At 45.2% G+C, this 15,481-nt stretch overlaps 1 protein-coding gene across 2 annotated transcripts in view; it reads right to left on the reverse strand.

Moving 5' to 3' along the window:
• Positions 1-1,219: 1,219 nt before the first annotated feature.
• ALDH3A2 (aldehyde dehydrogenase 3 family member A2) overlaps positions 1,220-15,481 on the reverse strand; it is a 32,531-nt gene continuing 18,269 nt past the window's right edge. The window contains exons 8-12 of one of the 2 annotated variants that reach the window (XM_077164011.1): positions 11,957-12,123; positions 10,374-10,473; positions 5,692-5,927; positions 4,691-4,794; positions 1,220-2,508 (exon numbers count right to left, since the gene is read on the reverse strand). In XM_077164011.1, the coding sequence (XP_077020126.1) occupies positions 4,714-4,794; positions 5,692-5,927; positions 10,374-10,473; positions 11,957-12,123 (584 nt within the window). In that variant the 3' untranslated portion in view covers positions 1,220-2,508; positions 4,691-4,713. The remainder of the gene's footprint in view (positions 2,509-4,690; positions 4,795-5,691; positions 5,928-10,373; positions 10,474-11,956; positions 12,124-15,481) is intronic. The other variant, XM_077164012.1, reaches the window with a different exon arrangement.

Here is a 15,481-nt window from a genome sequence, read left to right on the forward strand (position 1 = left end):
GGAAGCTCTGGAATGGGGCCACGCAGCTCCCCGCGACCGCTGCCCCCCTGCCCCCTCTCGGCCCCAGATCCGGTGCAGGGAAACTGCCGCATGGGGTGGGGAGCGTCTATTCACCCAGTTCTCCACCTTCCTCCAAGCCCTCCGGGCCAGCAGCCTCTAGACTTGGACAGAAGTTTGTTTCTCACCCCACTTCTCCTGATACTAATTACATGATAGAAACAGGGACAGCAAACCCAAATCATTCTGCCACTGCCTCGGGATGGCGTCACATTGTAGGATGCTTCTCTCTGAGGCCCGGGACAGGTCATCTGCTGGGGCTCATGACAAGTACAGGCCATGAGCAGCCACCCGCAGTGGGGATGGTCGAGCTGCCAATGATACGGTCTTTTCAGTGCCATGAACAGTCACAAATGAGAGAGATTTACCTGTCGAGGCCAACAAGGAAGGAGGATGGGCATGCCATCGCCTGAGGCACCATGTGCTGTGACTCGGGTTACCTGGTGTCTGTGTCCAGGGCAACGCCCCAGCCTCCACGTGAAAAGGCAGAAACATCCTTGTTTGTGACACCAAACAGAATGACCAGGTGGGGCCTGGGAGAGTGACCCCGCACGCCACGGCACTGTCGTCCCAAGTGTATCCCAAGGGAACGCGGGCATTGAAGGCTAACAGGTTGTGGGGAAACAGGGTTCCGTGGTCAAAGAAGTTTGGGAAATAAGCACATTCCAACATTCCACGGGACTTGGGTCCAGTCACAGGCTGACTTGCCTTACAATTCCCGGGTGTGTAGGACTGGCTATGGGGTCATTTTTTGGTGTTAAATATTATGGATTAGTGTTCTATGACTACACTTTCAGAAACACTCTTTTAGATCAACAAATGGAGGGAGGAGGATACAGTGGGACAAAGCATATTTACTTAAAAAAAAAAACCCACAAATAAAAGTAAAGCTTGAGAAAATCTTGGCTAAGGATTTAAAGTGAGAAAGCCTGACAAAGTTGACAAACATCATCTTTGATGAAAAAAGGCAAAAAATGGACTTGTACTTGGAGAACAGTTCTGATGCAGTAACTGTCTCCATCAGGGCGTATCTGAGGCTCCATACTAAGAATGTGTTAAAACTTGTGCCAACTTTATCAAATATAATGGATTTATTTGGAAGCAAAATATACTAGTAGCTGAACCAGTAATTTAGCTTAAAAATGAAATTTTCATACTGAAATTTTGTCTAAGATATTTTATTAGTTGATTAATCTGACAGTTACACCCACAGTTTAAGCACCCTTTCCTACACTGAACTAGTGATTCAATCCTGGCACTCCATATTACAGATGAAGAGGAACATAATATACTTTGAGCAACCTTTATGGAAGAGAGTCATTCAGCAAAGTTGATTATCCATTCTCTAAAGGGAACCACACTCTCTCACTGAGCACGCGGAGAGGGTGGCAGGGTGAGGACTTGACCAGGCGCCCTGCGCACAGCTCAGCAGCCTCCTCTGTCACAGCTCCCAGTCGGGTGAGAGACTTCAGGGTTTGGCGGAGGAAGGCTGAGACTGCCTTGCTTAAGGAGACCCTCTGACTCAACTGGCAGGTCCTATCGCCGTGTTCTCCAGCCCCTTGCACAGGGCCGGTAGCTAGGCTCACAAGGGACTCTCCAGACTGCCCCAACGGAGCCGCTGCCCACCCCACGTGGCTCCCACCCTCCTCCGTCCTGACCATTCGCGGCCTCTTCCCTATGGGAGGAAGTGGTTCCCCTCGGTATTTACACCCTGTAGGTTGAATTTCTTCAGAAAGGAATTTATCGGAAGTCTTCAAAAGTACAACTTCCTTGCATTGTGCTATAGCAATGAGAAACCCAGAGGTTCATCCTTGAAAATCCATTAACCTGCAAGTTTAGGGTCCTGAGAGAGGATCTTTGTAAGTACTTCTATTTATAGCCTTTAAAAAATGCTAGTTAGTTTTTATAAGATAGGATTCTACAATCCAAGGCCCTAAGAACAGCAGTTGATACCTGTGTGAAATCAGCAGCTGGCCTCTAGGAAGCACTGGGCGTTACGGGACGCTGTGAGGGACACCAGTCCCTGGAAGGCCCGTGGGCAGAGTGCCATGGGGCAGACACACCGGACAGGCAGGCAGCTGGGTGAGGAAGGCTGAGAGCTGCAGGTCAGATGGTATGCCTGAGCTGAGGGCCAGCTTCCGGAGGCCAGGTCCTCAGGCCCCAAAGGGAAGGGTCTTGAGACCCCATGGGGAGCTGGGGAGCCCTGGCCTCCCCTCTTCGGACTGCAGAGGACTGATGGGAGCCCCAGGCGGCACTGAGCTACCACCTCCAGGCCAGAACGATGGCAGCAGGGACAAGTCCCATAAACGGTGAGTGGAAAGGATTTGTGAGCTTAATTTGATTATTTTTAGTAGGGATTTTAAATTATTGGTACATTAACTGTTTAAGGAAAGGACTTGTGCAGGAGAGGCAGCAGGAGGCTGAGGAGGGTCTTCTTCAGTAGTATCCAGCCTGGGGAGGGAGAGAGGGCCTGGGTTACTCTGCTGGCTCCCAGCCGGCCAGGCCGACCTCGGGCGAGCCCAGGACCGAGGCGCTGACAGACACCTCCCCCTACTGCATTTTGTAAAACGCATCCCTAAGAAGGCAAAGAACTAGACCGTCCCTCAAACAGCTACGACAAAGCCAGGCATGGTGGATGCTGGATCCTGTCCAGTATCAGAGTAGAGAGAAGGGCTGAAAACATTCACTTATTACCCTAGCACTGGAACCAGGAAGCTGAAGCCTCTACATGAAATTTGAAAACTGATAATTTTGTTTCTGAACTTTAAAAACAGCATTGAATTTAATCCATATCTACCGGGGCTGAAAAATTTCAACTGTCAGATTTAACTTTCAGGGTCCAATGACATTAATTGACTTTAACTTTTTTTAAAAAAAAGTTTTTAACCCTAATCCCCTGAACAATGCTTTCTGTCAATCCCCTGAACAATGCTTTCTGTATCTTCTATTACACTGTATTAGGTCTCTGCTTTGAGTACTTATTAAAAAAAATATATGCATATAGAATAAGTTTTTTCCAAACTCCTGATTCTGATATGCTCACTTTGGATTGACAACTACTGCTTTGACTTTCCATTTTAAATGTTCCAAATCCATTTTAATTCCAGTAAAGAGAGTTAATGAAACCTACTCAAAATGTATAGCAAAATATGTAAACTATAAATGGCATAAAAGCAATTTCAGAAAAATGGTTTGTAATTTCAGAAAAATGTTTAAAGTAAAAATGCCTCAAGTAAATACACAATATTATATACTGTACAAAATGACTCAGTCATTTATTTAAAATAAAAGATGGTTTGATACTAATTGTAATGTAATTATGTTAAAACACTGAATGAAGCTGCATCTGAGCTATAGTTTTTTTTGTTTTTTAATATATTTTTTGTATTTTTTATTTTTATTTTTTTCTCTATATTATCATTTTATTTCTTTTTCTGTTGTCTTGCTATTTCTTTTTCTAAATCGATGCAAATGTACTAAGAAATGATGATCATACATCTATGTGATGATATTAAGAATTACTGATTGCATATGTAGAATGGAATGATTTCTAAATGTTGAGTTAATTTTTTTAAATTAATAATAAAAAAAAAAGGTGGTTTGGTAAGAGGATCAAAGCTAGAGAAAAACAGAGAAGCAGCAAAGAGGAAAAGAAAAGCAATCCTGTATCTCGTCCCAGTCTGGACCCCAAACCTTGAACAAGCAGCCCATCAGCCCATCAGTGATCAGAACGGAGAACGAGAGAACCAGACCTGAAAGTGGCCTGGGGCTTGTGACACCTCCACAGGCCAGCGAGCTGAGGCCAAAACAAAGGGAGGGCTCGGGAAAGGCTCTGCCACGGTCACAGTCAAGTTGCTATGTGTGAGCCAGGAATCAAAGCCCCGTTTCCGGGTTCCCATGTGAGGGATGTTTTCACTGCTGCCCCTCCTGGCCCGCGTGTACTGCCTACACAGTGCCGGCGTACGGCGGGGGAGCCTCCTGGGAACACGGCAGGCCTGGGGAGCACAGACTCGGCCTAGCCCCACGTTTTCCCGAGACTGAGAAATTCTATCCCGAGTGCTGGCCCTGACCCAGCAGACCTCGGGGAGGAGAAGGCCAAGCAGAAAGCCCCGAGGCCACACAACCCCCAGAGGCCTCCATTCACTCGCTGCCGCCAGGGAGTCCAAAGCCAAACTTGATCTTTAAGCTGAGAAAAGCCGAAACAAAACAAAAAGTGGCCCAGAGGTTTTTATATTATTCTCAAATCATGTACAAGGAAGAGAACAAAGAGATCAGTGCCAAAATGGCCACCCTAAGCCTCAGCCACAGTTCTCCAGGGTAAACTGGGCAGACGGAGAGAAGAGGGTTCCAGGGCACCACCCTCTTGTAGTGATGGGTTACGCCTGCCTAACCCAGCTGCGCCATCCCCTCCACACCTTCCTCTTAGATCTTCCCCAACCCCAGCCCCACGCCGATAAAACGTGTGAAGAAGTTGGGTTTTAACTCTGAGACCCAGGGCCAACGTCCCTAATGTCAGGAGGTAAGTTAAATGTCCTTCTCTCTCTGACCCCTAAGCCTCCAACTGTGAAAGGACAATGAAAAGAAAACAAGCTTGGCCCACCTTACAGATAAAAAGAAAACAAGGAATTCCTACCTCCTCAGACAGAGCTGGCTTCATCACTGCTTACCGGACCAACGCAGTCTGTGAGCTACCAGAAAAATCAACAGGACTTTTCTCCTCAGCACAGCTTGGTATTTCTGAGAAAACCCAAATGATTTCAAATGCAATCGATATCTCTGATTCCAACAAAGCTGTGCTAACATCTGAAGGACCGCTTTCAAACTTTAAACAAAACAGATATAAACACAGCTATTTCCATCAAATGCTGGATCCTTGCCTCTCCTCACTGACGCCGTGGACGTTTTCGACGTTGTCCCCTCAGTGGCTGGCTGAGGGCTGAAAGCACACCACAGCCTCGCTCCATTCGTGTTCACGCTCCTGGTCACAGGCTTCCGCCTTCACCCTGAGGTGAAGCGGGGTTAAAGCGGCTGTCATAAGGGTCTCTTTGTGAGCCCTTTTCTGTCGTACTAGTAGTCCCTAACGCAAACTTTATTGATCGTCAACTTTGGAGGAAAATCTCTCTAACCTAACAAATATCCCTCACCAAAGCTGCTCCACTGCCACTACCCTCCTTGCCACAAAGTGCTCTCTACTTACTTGGCTAACTTCAGGCTCATTTAAGAACTCTGAACTGCAAACGAAAGACCCACAGCAAAAGGATCAGAGGCTTGATAAGCTCAGAATTTTGCAAGCAAGTTCTGCAGTGATCTAACTCCTTAGGCCAAAGGCAGGCAGATGTTTTCTGTAAATAGTTTAGGCTTTGGGGCCATATGACCTCTGGGGCAACTACCTGAGCTGCTACTGCAGCACAAAAGCAGCAGTGGAGAGCAAGTGCACAAGAGACGTGTGGCTGGATGCCAGCGAGATTGCATTTACTACAGCAGGCTGGAGTCCCCAGACCCTGGCTTACTGTAAAAGGTAATGTCAGAGACAGAGTTACTTTATAAAATGAGAAGAGCTTCTAAGTCAGGAGAAAAGAAATACATTTGGGCAGGAACAGAAAGACTGACCCTCCACGAGTAACAGGGACTTACCTTGACCAGCACAGCTGCTACGATGCCCAAGAAAGCAAGTAACAGAAGACCAAGCTTTCCTTTGTTGAATGGTTTCAAAATGAAAAATTTTGCCCAGTCCACCTTTGACTGGCTGTTGGGAGGATACCTGAGTTTGTTGGCACCTTCTCTCTTTAGACTTTTTAATAAACAGGCACGTTGATGAGAGAAAGTATCGAAACTGTGTTTCCCATGATATGCCCCCATCCCACTGGTACCTGAAATAAAGAGGAGAGACAGAAGAGGCTTCACCGTGGGTACAGCACAGCTAGTTCTCCATCCAGCACTAACTAAGGACAGAAAACCACATGTGCTCCTTGCTGCCTGGGGTGGCCTCATTTATGGTTTCTGCTGGCAGAAGGACGCTTCAGGGAATCCATCCAGTGTTGCCAGCACAGTGAACTGGCCACCACCAGGGACACTCACTGAGAGCAGGGAAGGTCTGTGCCAGGATCACAGCTCTCCTTTGTGCCTGGGACTGGGTTAAGAGTGTAAACGATTTAATTTTCTCACAACTCTCACCACGCCCTCAAAGATATACAAAAATACAAAAATTAAGTATCATTGCCTCCATTTCCAGAGAGGAAAAAGAAGTTTAGTGAGGTCACATTATCTGCTCAAGGTCACATGGCAGGTAAGTGGCAAAAGAAAGTTAACCTGGATCAGTCTGACTCTAAATGCTACGTCCTGCTTTTACTGCCATTCCATGGGTTTTATTTGTCCACAGCTCCACTCACCCACCAGTTCCTGTAAGCTCCTAGAAAGTAACAAAGACCGGGGTGAGTGGGTAATGCAGCTGGCTGCTAAGGAGCAAGTACACATCTCTGCTCTGTTAAAAAGCCGCGCTCAGTAACAGCCATCAAATGTACTGTGTTCACGACAGCCTGGCTGGTGAGAAGGGAGGGCATCTGTCTGGGCAGAGAGCACAGCCTTTTGCCACTCTCTCGCCCTGTGACCTTGAATAGATAATGTGACCTCACCTGACCTCGGTAAACTTCTTTGTCCCCTCTGGAAAGGGGAGGCGATGATACTTAATTTGTTGAGGTTGTGGTGAGAATTACGGAGAGTAAACTGAACTGTATGCAGACACAGATGCACCCTGTACCTGATGCACGCAGGGGCCAGCGGGCAGCTGCCTGTGCCAGGCTGCAGGGCCCTGCAGGCTTTCCACAGGCTGTGGGTGCTGCGGGAAGCATGGTCTGGGAAGCAGGAGCTTGTGAGAGGAGGGTCGGGGGCGGAACTCTGAGAAAGCCCGATATGCAGGGGGTGTGCAGGACGAGGGGCCACAGAGGGGGACGGGACCAGGAAAATGGGGGAGAAGTTGAAGGAAGAGTGAGTTCCAAGAAAAGCTGGCTGAAAAATACTTTCCCCTATGAAAGGGAAAGAATAATACAAAGAAAACGATAAAACTTTACTGAAAGACATAAAGTAGTTATATAAATAAAGAGAACATGTTTCCACAAGACTCTATACTATAGAGACATAAATTCCTCCTAAAATAATCTTTAAGTTTAAAGCAATTTTAATCAAAATCGCAGGGGGATTTTGGAGGAAATGTTTTTTTAGCTTTGCTTTTCTTCTCTCTATCTTTCTCCTTCCTCCCCTCTCCACCTCCTCTCTCTTTTTCTGATTAGGGGAAAGAGGTGGGCAAAGAAGAAGGACAACCTGAACAAATAATTCTAAAGTCTATCTAAAAGAACACATTTGGATTAAAAACAGGCAAGAAAATAATGAAAAATAGTAAGATACTTTTACTTCTAGACATTGAAACAGGGCTGTGTCCCAAAGAGCAAAATATTAAACTGGGTGTATACACAAGTTTGAGAGACAGGTAGCTTGAGTTCAATTCCTGACTCTACTGCTTACTAGCTGTCCGTCTCTAATACCCTTGCATTCAACCACCGTGCCCAGCATAGTGTGAGCATGTGCTCAGTGTGAACTGTAAGTGGACGTACAGAGCCACAGTAATGAAGTCCCATGCCAGCCCAGGGGGAGGGACACAGGAAGAGGCAAGCCCACCAAGAACACTCTGGGTGTGGTTTTAAGAACAGTATATGACAAAGGTAACACTGCAAACCAATGGAAAAAAATATATTATTCCAAAAAAATGGTGCCAGCATAATTGATTTACTCTTGAGTAAAAAATAAGGTAGATTATTGGGACATCACACAATAGTCTCAAATAAACTCCCCACAGTTAAATATAAAACAAGAATTTTAAGAAAATACAGATGAAAAAGTATATAATGCAGACATAGGGAAGGCTTTTCTAAACCAAACTCCCAAATGTGAAACCATAGAAGCAAAAAGTTTCAAATCAGACAAAAAAACAAACAAATTACAATCTGGAAAGATGGACATATCATGAGGGAGAGGTGAACACAGCAAAAACCTGAGAAAAGTTTACTAGAAAACAGCAGAAAGTTCACTAGAGAACTAACCAAGAGCAAGTTCAACCCCTCTGGTAATCAATGAGGCAGGTTTTGCCTATGCGTTTAGTAAGAGAAATATCCAGCGCTGCGCGTGTAAGGAAATGGGCAATCACTCACTGACTGCTTGTGGAAATACAAGACAGAACTACCTGCAGGGAAATTTGGCAATATGTATCAAAAGCCCTAAAGAAGTGCATTTTTAAATAAATGCTCAACCATCTACCAAAGTGTCAATAATGCCAATCCCTGGAAGGTTGTTATGTTTTTCCTTATAACTTTCTATAGCGTTTTTTTGTTTGTTTGTTTTGCCTTTGAGTCTCTGTTACTTTTAGAACTAGAAGATAAAAGCATTTCATTTTGAAAAAATGGAAAAGTCCTTTGAACACAATGATTATATTTCTACATATTTTTCCTAATGAAACAGAGATTATACAAAGACATATTATATAAATTATAATACCAAATAATCAGAAGTCACAAAAATCTTCAAAATGGGAACCAGTCACTTCAATCTGCTACATTCATAGGAGGGACGGTAGGCAGCCATTAAAATCCTACAATATGGAAGCTTACTGACATAAGCAGATTTTCACATTCTGGGTTGAAAACAACACACAATAGGATACCATTTGCAAATAAAATATTTATGCGTTTATATGTGTACAGATATATGCAAGGGAAAATTTAAGGATATAAACCAGTAGCTGCCTTCCATAGTAGCACTATACGTAATTACAATTTTTATTTATGGGTGCTTTTATCTTTTCTGAGTTTTCTAAAAAGAGTATGTATTCCTTTTGCTTAGGGAAGATAAAGGACTTTTTTAAATTTTATTTTTTTATTCTTTGTTTTATTTTTCAAATGCTCCCTGGTCAAGTGCAAGAGGCTGAAGCCAGCAAGCACCGGTTTGCAATCAGGAGGCCACTAGTGGCCTCACCCTGGGCTGTGGCAGCGTTGCTGCAGGTGCACAGAAGCCAGAGTCCCAGGGCTGAGCTGAGGGACCAGGGACAACAGAGCTGAATTGGCTCTTTTAAGAATTTGGACAGTGAAACTTATCGTGACTCCAGCAACAATGCCAGGAACCGTTCTTTCATTCATTCTCCCCCACACCCTCTCAATACACAGGCGTTTCACTCCGTCAGCAAATCCAGCTGTTTATCCTAAAAAAGCCTTCACTCCCCTTCCACAATCTCCTCTGGCCCCACCCTGTCCAAGCAGCCACCAGCCCTAGTCTGGATTCTGCAACATCCATTGCCTTGGTCTCCCTCCCCCTGCCGCCTGGCCCAGTCTTTGTGCGTTCCCGGCTCCGTGCTGGGTGTTGGCCATGGTGGGAAAGAGGCCAAGGTTTCTGGCCACGGACAAAGTTTCTTTAATCCAGGAACAGGTGAACCAGATAATCACTGAGAGAGTGATTTATTTATGCTATTGCAAAGGGAGGGACTAAAGCATGAGCTTTTAAAGCATCAGCTTTCAGAGTGTGCTTTTTGTTAAGAGAAATTTTACACATTTATTATTTTATAACATCTCTAATAGATAGCAGAGAAGCCTATTGCTAGGACACAAATGCGAAGGCAGCTGAAACAGAATGTCATCACTGTCAATGATCTAAGGGGCGAAAGGGGGAGGGACGGAACCTGGCTGTGTCCATAGGCTTCTGTGAAAATGACCTTCTTTCTGCCCATCCTCCCTCTTCGGACCACGGGGTTCTCTCACTCTACTCAAATTGTGAAGCAAACCAAGGAGGCTGCTCCCAGCAGAAGACTAGGGTAGGAACGACTACTACTTAACGCTGCCCTGAGCAGAAAACACAGACATAGGAGGAAACCCTCCAACGGCTGCCTGCACCCTGGAACTCTGAACCCTTCATTCACTGCCTCATTTAAAAAGAATGAGAGAGACTAGATTAATTCATCAGAGATCTGCTCACTAAAATCCTCTAAATCTGTGAAAAAGACAGTGAATGAGCAAACCCATGAAATGAACAAAACAATTACAGACTGTGGTGGGTGCTGCACAGGGAGTATGGAACAGGGTAGGAGAACAGATTAAGTCTCAGTGGGAGGGGACAGAGAGGGGAAGATGCCCTTCACCTGGGCAGGGGCAGGGCCTCTTAGGAGAGGACCTGGGAGCAGAAAGCCAAGGAGTAAGCTATTTCAGCTGCTGGGGAGGTTGCTCCATGAAATGTTGGGGCTTTGGAATATCTGCTATAGGCAAGAGAAAAATAAAACTCACCCACTCCTCCAAAGGGCAAAGAATGGAGTGTGAAATGCATAATAACATCATTGCTGGTGACACCTCCACTGGAAGTTTCATCAATCATCCGTTTGATCAGCTAGGTGGGAAAGCAAATGTTCACGTCAGTCAGTAACACACTTGACTTTGTGGGGAGCCCCCTGCAGCTCCCAGACAGGGCTGTGTGCTCCAGGATGCACATCTCATCTCTGGATTCCAGTAGTACTTGAGCTCCTTGCCCATTCTTCCATAAATAAATCCATCTGATCAAACAGATAAACAATCGAAACTGCGGTGCAACTGAGCCAACTTGTGACTGACGTCTCACTTCTCCAAAGTAAAGCTAATACAACAAGTAAGGTGGACCTGAACCTCTGGGCATTTTCTCTCTATCACCACTGACAGTTTTATAATCCAGAAACAGTGCAAAAGGCTTGTATTCAGGGAGAGTTCAGACTTTATTCCAGTTTTTAAAAACTGTTACTGTTTTCTACATCTCCACTCTAAACTATAGCACGAGAAACAGAAATTATTTAGTCTTCATGAAATGCAAAAAACCACAAAATACTGAAAATTTCAGATTCAGCCATCCTATCCCGGAAAATGTAAACAGTGACCTGAGACCCAAATAGGCATAGTAACACTCGTAAACACTTGGAAACCTCACATTTCACGTGGTGCTGGCAGACCCTTAGGAATTCTTTCGAGCTGGTCCGTATGGACTGTGGTGACCTCAGATGACCCAAATGCTCAAGGGGCTCCCAAGCTTCAGGGTTCCCACACATCATGGAATCTGTGCTGAGTTTAGGTGTCAAACCGTCATTCTGTTAAGAACTCACAATTGAGATTCCACATTTGGGCCTCTTCAGGTATCTCGAGGTTTCTAGATCTCAATAACACCTCAAGCTCTGGAAACCATCTGGTGGTCATCAGAAGCTCTCCAGGAACCATTTATTTTATGACCCCTCAGACTGTGATTAGCACCATTTTTCCCCTTCCAGTTTTCCCTTTTCTTCAGAGGGCTCCTGACCCTACTCACCCACTAGAGGCCATCCCTGAGCAGCTGCCAGCACCCTAGCCATGCAAAAAGACACAAGGTACAGAAAACGGCCAAGCTGATCAGCCCAAGGGATAATGGACTCCACCATGCTGACAGCAAAAGTAACTTAATTTGAGAACCTGGGGTTGGAAGTAACACAACCGTTTAGAGCTGGGCCCCAGGCAGCCCCACTGGAGCAGCGGTGCACCTCTCAGGCACAAGAAGGCCTGCGGACAATGTCACAGAAGCAACTGAGGCTGGAGCACAGTTTCAGTTATAAAGGAAGATGTTATAGAGTTTCAGTTATAAAGAAAGATGTCTGTGAGTCAACAAACCCTGCACGCGCACCCCGTAGCTAACCCAAGGGAGCAGCGGTGAGGAATGGTGATTGCTCCAGGGCCTCGAGCCTCATCTCCTAAGATTGAAGTCTAGGAATGCAGCCTTAGTTACTGAACTCTGATATTAAATAAGGTAAAGTATCATCTGCTTTACTGAACACAAAGAAAATGATTTTTGACTGTGACCTGTTCTCCATAAAGCTCACCTTGTTGTTATGAGAAAATATATAGAAAGCCAGGGGTTTTTCTCGCCCATTTATGAATTGTATGGCTTCATCTGCATTTTTCACAGGCACTATTGGAAGAATTGGTCCAAAAATTTCTTCTTGCATCACCTTAGTTTCAGGATCAACGTCAGTAAGTATAGTTGGGGCTGAAAAGGAAATAAACAAAATGAAAATCAAAGTGCTAAAACAGAAGAAAGACAAAAATGCAAAACTCTCATCATGGATCTGTTTCGCTGGATGACCTACTGTGGTAGATTCAGCTGTAACTTGGCCAGGTGAAGGCACCTAGTTTTGTTGCTGTGACCATGAGCCAATGGTACGTGAACCTCATCTGTTGCTGATTACATCTGCAGTTGGCCAGGAGGTGTGCCTGCTGTAATGAATGACGTTTGATTTAACTGGCTGGTGCTTAAATGAGAGAGCGCAACGTGGCACAGACCAAGTAGCTCAGCATTCCTCATCTCAGCACAGCTCAGCCCAGGCCTTTGGAGGTACAGAAAGAAATCACCCCGGGGGAAGTTGTTGAAACCTAGAGGCCTGCAGAGAAGGCCAGCAGAGATCACCCTGTGCCTTTTCACGTAAGAAAGAACCTCAGTTGAAAGTTAGCTGCCTTTCCTGTGGGAAAAAACTAAAGAAATAAATCCCTTTTTATTAAAAGCCAATCCGTCAGGGCAGGCCATGGTGGCTCAGTAGGCAGAGTTCTCACCTGCCATGCCAGACACCCGGGTTTGATTCCTGGTGCCTGCCCATGCAAAAAAGCGAAAAACAAAACAACATGTAATGGAGAGGCTGGAGGAAACTCCCTGAAAATGTAGAGCTGTGTTCCAATAGCCATGTTTCTTGAAGATGATTGTATAATGATATAGCTTTCAAAATGTGACTGTCTGATTGTGAAAACCTTGTGTCTGATGCTCCTTTTATCTACCTTGTCAACAGATGAATAGAACATATGGAATAAAAATAAATAACAGGAGGAACAAATGTTAAAATAAATTTAGTTTGAAATGCTAGTGATCAATGAAAGAGAGGGAAGGGGTATAGTATATATGAATTTTTTTCTGTTTTCTTTTTATTTCTTTTTCTGAATAGATGCAAATGTTCCAAGAAATGATCATGATGATGAATATGCAACTATGTGATGATATTGTGAATTACTGATTATATATGTAGAATGGAATGATCAAATGTTTAAAAATAAAATAAAAGAAATGGGAAGACACTTCAAAAAAAAAAAAGCCAATCTGTCTCTGGTGTTTTGCATTCCTGCAGCTAGCAAACTAGAACAGATTTTGGTACTGGAGAGTGGGGTGCTGCCCCCAGTTGCAAATACCAGATATGCTGGAACAGTTTTTTGGATGGCTAAGGGGAAGATTTTGGAGGAACTGTGAAGAGAATGATGGAGAACTCCTAGAGTCCTTGAAGAGACTGTTGGTGTAAATGGAACCACTGCTAATCTGGACAAAGGGGGATACAAAGGGATAAATTGGAGTTTGCAGAGTGAGACCTTGGAAGCTCGGGTCTGAAGCCAAGAAACCTCGGCTAGGAGAGTGGACCCCCGTATACACGGAGAGGGTGAGTTTACCCTAAGGGCAGAGGAGGAGTCTCTCCTCTCAGTTGCAGTGGAAGAGCTGTGCCCCTCAGGCCTTGGAGAAGGTACAGCATGCTCCTTGGGGACTGGGGGAGAGCCTGGCTGCCACCACATGGAGGGGTTGAGCATGTGCCCTGGAAATGGCAGAGAGCCCAGGTGTGGCCCCAGTGCCTGAAGAGAGCAGAGCCAAGAAAAAGGTGGCCTCCTCAATGTTCCCCGAGGTTGATTTGGAAAGAGGCAGGCCACTGCATAGGCCCTTGGAAAGGGTGGGACTGCCACTTTCTAAAGCTGAAGGATAAATGACTTTCAGACTTTGAAATCCAATGGTGTTTGCCCTGCAGATTTTTCTTCCAATTTCTCCCTATGGTCCTGTGACTGTCCTCCTTTGCATATTGGCACCAGATAACTTGTTTTGAGATTCAGAGGTCCACAGCCTGAAGAGAATTTGTGCCACCTTAATATCATTTAAGGTGATACATATAGTTGCCAAATTGACAAGGGGTGGACGTGTGGTAGTTAGGTTCAGGTGTCAACTTGGCCAGGTAGGTACCTAGTTCTGTTGCTGTGGACATAAACCAATGGCATGTGAACCTCATCTGTGCTGATTACATCTGCAGTCGGCTAGGAGGTGTGCCTGCTGCAACGAATGATGTTTGAGTTAATTGGCTGGTGCAGAGAAGGCCCGCAGAGTCACCCTGTGCCTTCCCATGTAAGAACCTCAGTTGAAAGCAGCCTTTCCTCTGAGGAACTAACTAAATAAATCCCCTTTTATTAAAAGCCAGTCTGTCTGTCTCTGGTGTGTTGCATTCCAGCAGCCAGCAAGCTAGAACACCAGGGGAAAGACACAGATTGGCATATGTGACTCCAGGCACAGTTCATGTTTACTCTTTGTGGACCATTATTTCTGGAATAATACTGCTGCTGCTTATTTGTAGAACTGTGGTTAAGGAAATTTTGTGCTGTTTTCTCTTCCATAAAGTGGAAATAATTACACAGTTCTAGTCTGCCTCTTAGGGTTATCAGGAAGAAAATATTACATAATCGTGCCGGTTTGAACCTGTTGTGCACTCCAGAAAAACAAAGTTCTTTAATCCTCATTCAATAATATTGCTGGGGGAGCTTTTTGATTATTTCCATGGAGAAGAGACTCCCCAATTGTGGGTGGTAACTTCTGATTAGACAGTTTCCTTGGAGATGTGTCTCCACCCATTCAAGGTGGGGTTGTTTACCAGGGCCTTTTAAAAGGGAACCATTTTGGAAAGAGGTATGAGAGCCACCAGAACTGACAGAGCCAGATGGAGCCCCAGGGAAGCTGTTGAAGAGAAAACTGGCAGATCTTGTCATGTGCCTTTCCAGCTGAGAGAGAAACCCTGATTGTCAGAGGCCTTCTTGAACCAAAGTATTTTTTCCTGGATGCCTTAGATTGAACTTCTTCATAGCCTTGCCTTAATTTGGACATTTTCATAATCTTAGAACTGTAAACTTGCAACTTAATAAATTCCCCTTTCCAAAAGCCATTCTGTTTCTGGTATAGTGCATTCTCGCAGCTTTCAAAGTAAAACAATAACATATGTATAAAAGTGAAAAACTAGTGCAACACAGGTGATATTAAATATGTATGCATAGAGACTTCCGGAGAAGATGGCGGCTTAGTAAGATGTGCGGGTCTTAGTTCCTCCTCCAGAACAGCTACTAGGGGAGTAGAAATGATACAGAACAGCTCCCGGAGCCACGACAGAGATCAAGAAGACAGCGTACCCCATTCTGGAATGGCTGACTGGCTGGGAGAACCCGCTCCGGTGAGATCGCCGAGGGGCGTGGGCTTCCCCGGGCCAGGGCGGCAGGCGGCCGGAGTCCCTCCCTACCTCCTTCCTGGGCCGGCTGGGAGAACTGGACAGGTGGTCCCCTCAAGCCGT

The sequence above is a fragment of the Tamandua tetradactyla genome, chromosome 6 (assembly GCF_023851605.1).
Source record: "Tamandua tetradactyla isolate mTamTet1 chromosome 6, mTamTet1.pri, whole genome shotgun sequence".
NCBI classification, from domain to species: Eukaryota; Metazoa; Chordata; class Mammalia; order Pilosa; family Myrmecophagidae; genus Tamandua; species Tamandua tetradactyla.